General features: G+C 46.0%; 1 protein-coding gene across 1 annotated transcript; it reads left to right on the forward strand.

Annotated features, from left to right (window-relative positions):
* The first annotated feature begins 4,486 nt into the window (after positions 1 to 4,486).
* Positions 4,487 to 5,269, forward strand: LOC107299515 (CD82 antigen-like). The gene has a single exon (XM_015828875.1). The coding sequence runs from the start codon at positions 4,487 to 4,489 to the stop codon at positions 5,267 to 5,269; it is 783 nt and encodes a 260-aa protein (XP_015684361.1).
* Positions 5,270 to 9,466: the final 4,197 nt, after the last annotated feature.

Below are 9,466 nucleotides of genomic sequence, written 5' to 3' on the forward strand. Positions count from 1 at the left end.
TTATTATTATTATTATTATTATTATTATTATTATTATTATTATTATTATTATTATTATTATTATTATTATTATTATTATTATTATTATTATTATAAAAAAATACAAGCTAAAAAAAGAAAAAAAATGGAAGGTGCAGAAAATAGAAAAAAAAAGCTTGGGAGCGCTTGTGGGCGGGTGAGGAAACAAAGAGCCCATCTGCTTGCCGGTTTTCCATTTTTCTGTGGTCATCAGCTACACTCAAAGGCAGGTTAGAGATGGAGCACGCCTCAAGGGCCTGTCAAGGAGGCACTCCTTTCAGAAACTGTGCGGCTGTACAAGATCACCAGATATTTTTTTTCTTGGGTTACCAACTTTGGTTAATGAAGATGCAATAACTGGCGCCATTTTTGTCTAAGGCAGGGGTAGGCCACCTGGGCTCTTTTTATGACTCGTGGACTTCAACTCCCAGGATTCCTGAGCCAGCCGTGCTGAGGGGAAAGGGAGAGGTTTCCAAGCTGAGCTATGCTGGCTCAGGAATTCTGGGAGTTGAAGTCCACGAGTCATAAAAGAGCCAAGGTTGCCTACCCCTTGGTCTAAGGCAGGGGTAGTCAACCTTGGCTCTTTTATGACTTGTGGACTTCAACTCCCAGAATTCCTGAGCCAGCCATGCTGAGGGGAAAGGGAGAGGTTTCCAAGCTGAGTCAGGCTGGCTCAGGAATTCTGGGAGTTGAAGTCCACGAGTCATAAAAGAGTCAAGGTTGCCTACCCCTGGTCTAAGGTAAACTTGTGTCATTTGAGTACCCAATCTGAGAGATGGGAAGAACTTCCAGAATGGATGACCCTTGGGGTCAAATAATCTAATTATCATCTTGATCTATTTTTTTTATTTCATCAATTTATACAGCCGTCCATTTTGCACACGTGACTCTCGATGGCTAACAATTTAAAAATTCCTAAATAGGATAAATAAAAAAAGACAAAACCAAAATAAAAGAGAATAAAAAAGACCCTATATATATTTATCTATATAAAATAGCAGCCAAGAATATTCATAACGTACATACATTGTTTCCCAACCTTGGTCACTTTAGGATAGGTGGGTTTCAACCCCCAGAATTCCCCAGCCAGCCAAGAATTGAAGTTCAGCCATCTTAAAGCGGGCAAGGTTGAAAAACACTAATATACACATATTCAGTGACATACTGATATACTACATTCACCATGAAACAGCCTCGTCCATACTGTCAGGGCCCCAGGTAGGATGACAAAGCTATTTTTTTAATGTCCTATAAAAGGCCAAAAGGGATCAGGACTAGTCTAATCCCCGGGGTGGGGAGAGAATAATGACACATTTGCATTTGTAATGACCTAGAATTGCGATTACATATAGCATAAAAGTCCAGAATTCATTTTACAGTGTGTGTTTTTAACAACTTTTCTCCACTGCTGAACAGCAATCCTTAGGACAGTGACTTAGAGACCAAGTGCCCAAACTGCAACCCAAAACCCACTTATGCATCGTCGAGTGCCGGGTGGGTGTGGCCCATTGGGTGGGTGTGGCCCATGGGGTGGGCGTCGCTGCGGTGGTAAAGGCAGACTGGGTGGTACTAAAAAGTTCAATCAATCAATTCCAACTTTGCAAGATCTTTTTTTTTTCCCCGTGAAAAGTTGAAATTGACTGATTGAACCTTCTGGGGTTTTTTTGCACACGGCGGCGGAGGCCTAAAGCGAAAAGTTTTATAAAACCCAGCTGAAGGCCTAGGACTGGGATGACGGCGTGCGTGCCCACAGAGAGGGCTCTGAGTGCCGCCTCTGGCACCCGTGCCATAGGTTCGCCACCATTGCCTTAGGAGTTATCAAACCAAAAGCTACCTACCAAAGGCGTCCATAAAACCTTAACAGAGAGGCTTAAAGCTGAATTACGAACTCAAAAGGTGTTCAAATACCTGGGAAAATATTCTGACTGAAGTTAAGAAATCAAAAAGCCTAGGACACCGTTTAGGAAGCTCTAGATCAGAGGTGGGGAAAGATGCCCCCTTTGTGACTTGTGGACTTCAACTCCCAGAATTCCTGAGCCGGCATGGGCGTTGACGTCCACAACTGATAAAAGGGCCATCGTTCCCCACCCCTGCTCTAGATGCTAGTCTTCGTTGCTAGAGCCGTTCCTGAAGCTAACAGCCATCCGGGTTTTCTGCTCAAGTCTAAAGGATGGATCATAAAGATCGGACTTAGCTAGAGTGCCCTCAAGACACAATGCTATCATTGTCTAGGATGGCTTTTCTATGGTTTAGATCCACCTGGAAACACAGCCAAGCTATTCTATTTGGTCGCCATGTTTCTTTCCATTGATGCTGAAGCTTCTGAGTTCTGAAGAGAACCAAGGGGTTCCATGAGAAGGCAACGATGGCGAATTGCTGGCCGTGCCTCAAGTGCTTGTTCTGCTGCTTCAACATCCTTTTGTTTCTTGTGGGCGCTACAATGCTCAGTTTAGGCCTCTGGCTTTTGAATACCAAGAGCCCGTACATTTTCCTCCTGCAGATTATGTTCGACTCCTTCCAAAGCCTGGTGTACATTTCCATCATTGTCGGCGCTTTCACCATGTTTCTCGGCTTATGGGGCAGCCTGGGACTCTTCTATGACATGCAATTCGTTTTGAGCATCTACATCCCCCTCCTGATCTTCACTGTCGCCTTCCACTTTTTCCCCGGCTTATTCATGAACTTCCAACAGAAGAGGATTGAAGACAAGCTCACCAAGAACATCCTGGGCCTCATCCAGAACTATAACCCAATGGACGGGGCCAACCAGCACAAAGAGATAGCCTGGGATTATGCGCAGGTCCAACTGTCTTGTTGTGGCTGGACCGGGCCAGAAAATTGGAAAAACAACACATTTTTCCAGGATCAAGTAGGAATCTACCCGTGTTCTTGCAGCAGCCACCCAGCCGGTTTCCAGCCGGCCCTGGGCGTCTGCAGGTTGAGCGCCGTTTCCCAAAAATCGGTGGTGGATGATTGGCCCGTAACAAAACAGGGATGCGGTACGCTTGTGCAAAAGCGGTTCAAGAGAGTCGCGAACACCGTTTTCGTTGTCTCCTTCGTCGTCGTCTTCTCTGAGATTCTGGGAATCGGCCTTTCGTTTTACATTTGCGCAGGCCGAAACGTGTATGCTGAAGGTCACAGCTGAATCTCCCAAGAGGAAGACGGCGGTGGCTAAGAGGATCAACCCCTCCGAGGAAAGAAACAGAATTCCTTCTCTCCAGGTTTTCTTCCAAGTTTTCTGAGGGATTTTGGCATGGCTGGTAGCTAATGAGTTGAACTCAAGCCCCAAATATGAGCCTCCAGATGTTCAAATGAAATTTCCAGTATGTCTCACCCTTGAGCATACTGGCCTGGCTCATGAGGGCTGAGGTCCCTTCAGAAAAGGGGAGTTCCAGATCCCTATAGTGTATCTTAAAAGATTTTAAGAACTGGCCAACTCCCACAACTTTTATCCAGTCAGCTTTATCTACCCTTAGATAAATGAGACCTCTCAACATTAACATCAGCTCTGAGCTACATAATCTAACCCACTGTTTCTCAACCTCCGGCATTTTAAGATGTGTGGACTTCAACGCTGGGGAATTCTGGGAGTTGAAGTCCACACATCTTAAAATGCCGAAGGTTGAGAAACACTGGGGTTAATTCTTAAGCTTTATCCATGGTCCTGATTTAGGACGATCCTTCTTTCCATGTCTTTAGCTCTCTTCCATTATCCCAGCCTGCTAACTCGGCATTCAATTCCATCCACAAGAAGCCGGGACTTTGCTGCCTCTTTGACTGTCTCCTCCCAAACATGCTATAAAAGCCGAACATTAAGAGAGTTGTCTTTTCTCAACGACACGCCTGACACAAGGGAGGATCCAGTTGCTTGGTTCTGTGAAAGAACACATTGCCAAAAAGCCTTTCCTTTCTCAATAAACTTCCTTCGAGCTCTTGAACCGGTTGCTGCGTTATTTCCCCACCTTCCTAAAATAAACTTGTTACGCGAAAAGACGATTGCTGAATCCTTCCCATCACTGTTCATTCGTTGATCACATCGAACGGAAGTGATAATATAACTCTAGTCTATAGCCTAGAGCAGGGGTGGGGAACGATGGCCTTTTTTATGACTTGTGGACTTCAACTCCCAGAATTCCTGAGCCAGCATGGCAGTTGATGTCCCCAATTGATAAAAGGGCCATCATTCCCCACCCCTGCTCTAGATGCTAGTCTTCGTTGCTAGAGCTGTCCCTGAAGCTAACAGCCATCCGAGTTTTCTGCTCAAGTCTAAAGGATGGATCATAAAGATCGGACTTAGCTAGAGTGCCCTCAAGACAGAATGCTATCATTGTCTAGGATGGCTTTTCTATGGTTTAGACCCACCTGGAAACACAGCCAAGCTATTCTATTTGGTCGCCGTGTTTCTTTCCATTGATGCTGAAGCTTCTGAGTTCTGAAGAGAACCAAGGGGTTCCGTGAAAAGGCAACGATGGCGAATTGCTGCTGCCCTTGCTTCAAGTGCTTGTTCTGCTTCTTCAACGTCCTTTTGTTTCTTGTGGGCGCTACAATGTTCAGTTTAGGCCTCTGGGTTTTGATCACCAAGAGCGCCTACATTTCCCTCCTGCAGTCTGCGTTCGACTCTTTCCAAAGCCTGCTGTACATTTTCATCGCCGTTGGCGCTTTCACCATGTTTCTCGGCTTATGGGGCACCTTGGGACTCTTCTTTGGCGTGCGATTCGTTTTGATCGTCTACATTCCCCTCCTGATCCTCATTGTCGCCTTCCACTTTTTCCCCAGCTTATTCATGAACTTCCAACAGAAGAAGATTGAAGACAAGCTCACCAAGAACATCCTCGGCTTCATTGAGAACTATAACCCAATGGACAGGGCCAACCAGCACAAAGCGATAGCCTGGGATTATGTTCAGGTCCAACTGTCTTGTTGTGGCTGGACCGGGCCAGAAAATTGGAAAAACAACACATTTTTCCAGGATCAAGAGGGAATCTACCCGTGTTCTTGTAGCAGCCACCCAGCCAGTTTCCAGCCGGCTCTGGGCGTCTGCAGGTTGAGCGCCGTTTCCCAAAAATCGGTGGTGGATGATTGGCCCGTGGCAAAACAGGGATGCGGCACGCTTGTGCAAAAGCGGTTCAAGAGAGTCGCGAACACCGTTTTCGTCGTCTCCTTTGTCGTCGTCTTCTCTGAGATTCTGGGAATCGGCCTTTCGTTTTACATTTGCGCAGGCCGAAACGTGTACGCTGAAGGTCACAGCTGAATCTCCCAAGAGGAAAACGGCGGTGGCTAAGAGGATCAACCCCTCCGAGGGAAGAAACAGAATTCCTTCTCTCCAGGTTTCCTTCCAGGTTTTCTGAGGCATTTTGGCATGGCTGGTAGCTAATGAGTTGAACTCAAGCCCGTTTCAGCCTCCAGATGTTCAAATGAAATTTCCAGTATGTCTCACCCTTGAGCATACTGGCCTGGCTCCTGAGGGCTGAGGTTCAGAAAAGGGGAGTTCCAGATCCCTATAGTGTATCTTAAAAGATTTTAAGAACTGGCCAACTCCCACAACTTTTATCCAGTCAGCTTTATCTACCCTTAGATGTACGAGACCTCTCAACATTAACATCGGCTCTGAGCGACATAATCTAACCCCACTGTTTCTCAACCTCTGGCATTTTAAGATGTGTGGACTTCAACGCTGGGGAATTCTGGGAGTTGAAGTCCACACATCTTAAAATGCCGAAGGTTGAGAAACACTGGGGTTAATTCTTAAGCTTTATCCATGGTCCTGATTTAGGTTGATCCTTCTTTCCATGTCTTTAGCTCTCTTCCATTATCCCAGCCTGCTAACTCGGCATTCAATTCCATCCACAAGAAGCCGGGACTTTGCTGCCTCTTTGACTGTCTGCTCCCAAACGTGCTACAAAAACCGAACGTTAAGAGAGTTGTCTTTTCTCAACGACACACCCGACACAAAGGAGCATCCAGTTGCTTGGCTCTTTGAAGGAACACACTGCCGAAAAGGCTTCCCTTTCTCAATAAACTTCTTTTGAGCTCTTGAATTGGTTGCTGCGTTATTTCCCCACCTTCCTAAAATAAGCTTCTTACGCGAAAAGACGATTCCCGGATCCTTCCCATCACTGTTCATTCGTTGATGACATCGAACGGATCAAAGACCACCCCAGCCGTGCAAGTGTGATTTTGCAGATTATTTTATTGGACAGGTCTATCCAGTGCCTTCTGGTGTGTGTGTGTGTGTTTGTGTGTGTGTGTTTGTGTGTGTGTGTGTGTGTGTGTGTTAACAAGGATATCATTGAGATCACAGGAAGTGATAATATAGCTCTAGTCTATACCCTAGAGCAGGAGTGGGGAATGATAGCCTTTTTATGACTTGTGGAGTTTAACTCCCAGAATTCCTGAGCCAAATGAAGTCCACAAGTCATAAAAAGGCCATCGCTCCAAATGCCGGCTCAGGAATTCTGGGAGTTGAAATCCACAAGTCATAAAAAGGCCATCGTTCCAAATGCTGGCTCAAGGATTCTGGGAATTGAAGTCCACAAGTCATAAAAGGGCCATTGTTCCTCATGCTGGCTCGGGAACTCTGGAGATGAAGTCCCCATGTCATAAAAGGGACATCGTTCCCCATGCTGGCTCAGGAATTCTGGGAGTTGAAGTCCACAAGTCATCAAAGGGCCATCTTTCCCCATGCTGGCTCAGGAATTCTGGGAGTTGAAGTCCTCATATCATAAAAGGGCCATCTTTCCCCATGCTGGCTCAGGAATTCTGGGAGTTGAAGTCCTCATGTCATAAAAGAGCCAAGATTCCCCACCCCTGGGCTAAGGGAACAAGGGATGTTTAGCCTAATGAAGAGAAGGTTTAAGGGAGACATGATAGCAGTCCTCCAATACTTGAAGGGCTGTCATGGGAAAGAAGGGGGTCCATTTATTCTCCAGAGCAGCTGAGGGCAGAACAAGAAGCAGTGGAAGCCAACTGGGAACGTACAAATGGCAGCCACAAGATCCCAGGATGCTGCAATCCTCATGAGTAGTAGCTCAGGTTTTCCAACCCTTAGGAACAGCCCACAAGTATATGTTAAGTTTAAAGATGGAAGAGGAACAAGTTAAAGAAACAATGATAACATGGGCAAAAAACTTTGGGCATAATATAGAGTTAGAAAACTGGCAAGATTTTTGGGAAAGAAACTCTAAAATAACAAAGGCGGTGGGCGTACAAAGAAAACCTATATAAAATGTTCTACAGATGACACTTACCACCTGTGAGGTTAGCAAAATTGTTCAACAATATGTCTAGCAATTGTTGGAAATGTAGACAAAAACCAGGCACATATGATCATCTTTGGTGGGCATGCCCTAAAAGCCAAAAGCTTTTGGTCAAAAATGCATATATGGTTAGAGAAAATGATAAAAAAAAAACCCATGTAGATTTTAAGCCAGAATTATTTTTGTTAGGTATAATTGTAGGAAATTATGAGAACGAATGTGTATATTTAATGTTACATGTATTAACTGCAGCGAGAATTGTATTTGCTCGACGTTGGAATGATGAAGAATTACCAGCGGAGGGAAGAGATAATTAAGAAAAACTTTGGACTGTGCAGAAATGGATCCCGACTTATGTTGAAAATGAAAGAGAAAAAAGATTCAGAGAGAGAGAGAGAGGGAGGGAGGGAGGGAGGGAGAGAGAGAGAAGCAGACAGAGAAAGAAAGAGAAAGAGAAAGAGAAAGAGAAAGAGAGAGAGAGAGAGAGAGAGAGAGAGAGAGAGAGATGTTCCCCAGGAACACAAAACAGAAACCTTGGAACTGATTAAAACAAAATCCAATTAACAAAGAGCCAGAGAAGGAAATGAGAGTACCTGCTGGATCTTTTCTTTTCTCAGCTGTTTCTTTCGGCTCTCGGCTCTTGGGATCATCCAGATGTTGGGCATGTCCTTCTGCCTCCTTCCTGTTGCTCTCTCTGCAGGGCGCCTCACCTGGGTTCTCATCCCCGTTACTCTGAATCCCGTCCCTGGCTGCAATCACCCAAAAAAAAACAAAAAAACCCCACAGAAACATCAATCCCAAATTCACCTTCGGCAGGAAAATTGAAAACAAAAACACAAGTTCCTCCAGTTAACCACCAAGCGCATCATTAATACGAATACCGGATCTCTCCACTTCTAGTCCAGACCTTCCCAATTATGCTCACCATCCACCACAACCCCCAGCCCGGCTCTGCGTCTAAGAGGGAGGAGCTGGCCCAAAGAGTCCCACGGTAAAGTGTCTGTGGAGATTCTCCATCATCCGGGTCGTGGTTGTCCCAAAGGTGATTTTTCAGGAGGCAACCGGACTTTCTTGTTTTTCTTTGGAGACGTTTCGCTTCTCATCCAAGAAGCTTCTTCAGCTCTGACTGGATGGTGGGGGAAATGGAAGGATTTATACTCCTTGCAGACAGCTGGTCATTTGCCTTCTTTTGGAGAGTCGTTGAGGCCACTTGGAGGCTGTTCTGTCCCAGCCTACGTGAGTCCTTGTTATGCTCACAAGGAGAAATCCCTCTTCCAAACGAGCAGGCTGGAACTGCAGGAAAAACCAATCCCCTTTTATTATTCACAGACCTGAGTCAATGTCCAAAGCAAACAAAACACAGTTCACTGAAACTCGATCCTCAACGCGAACGGTCGCCTTCGGCAACCAGCACCTCCCACACCTTCCCTTTTATAATTCAGCCAAGGCGTGGCTTCCTAATGCCTTCTCCTTTGCCTTTGGAGCCACCCTATTGCATTCCTCTGTCCTACTCGCTTCTCTTGCCTGTGCTTTCGTGCATCCTGGATTTGTCCCAACTGTTCTTCATCACTGTCCAACTCAGACTCCCAGCACAGCTGTGTCTCAGCCTGAGCGCGAGTAGAGGGGCCAGGCTCCTCGTCCGACAGTAAGTCTTGGAGCTCCTCAGAGTCTTCCTCTGACTCTGATGTCACTCCAGGCCCCTCCTCCTCCTCCGATTCCTCCAACTCAGCTGCCGGGTCCACTGGCTGGCTAGGAATCACAACAGAGGCACTTGAATGGTGCGGGAGCATGAATGGATTTCCGGGAAAAAATTGCAGACTACAGGGACCCTCTGCGCTTCAGTTTGCGATGCATTACAACACAGACTCATCCCCAACAGCTTGTGTTTGTGTTCAGCGGTGAAGGGACACAGGGCAGGAAACATCCTGCAGAAGGCACAGCTCCACAACCCAGTCCTGTCAGCAGTTCCAAGAAGGCTCCACACCCATTTGCACCGCTCAGGTGACCCTGAGGACACAGACAAAACTCCAAGTGGCCTCAATGACTCTCTAAAAGGACGCAAATGACCAGCTGTCTGCAAGGAGTATAAATCTTTCTGTTCCTTACCATCCAGTCAGAGCTGAAGAAGTTTCTTGGATGAGAAGGGAAACGTCTTCAACGAAAAACAAGAAAAGTCCATTTGCTTCTTGAAA

The sequence above is a fragment of the Protobothrops mucrosquamatus genome, unplaced genomic scaffold, assembly GCF_001527695.2.
Source record: "Protobothrops mucrosquamatus isolate PMUCROS unplaced genomic scaffold, P.Mucros_1.0 scaffold5051, whole genome shotgun sequence".
Taxonomy (NCBI): domain Eukaryota; kingdom Metazoa; phylum Chordata; class Lepidosauria; order Squamata; family Viperidae; genus Protobothrops; species Protobothrops mucrosquamatus.

Coding starts and splice junctions, on each gene's coding strand:
- LOC107299515 (XM_015828875.1), top strand. CDS start 4,487: ATGGCGAATTGCTGCTGCCCTTGCTTCAAGTGCTTGTTCTGCTTCTTC.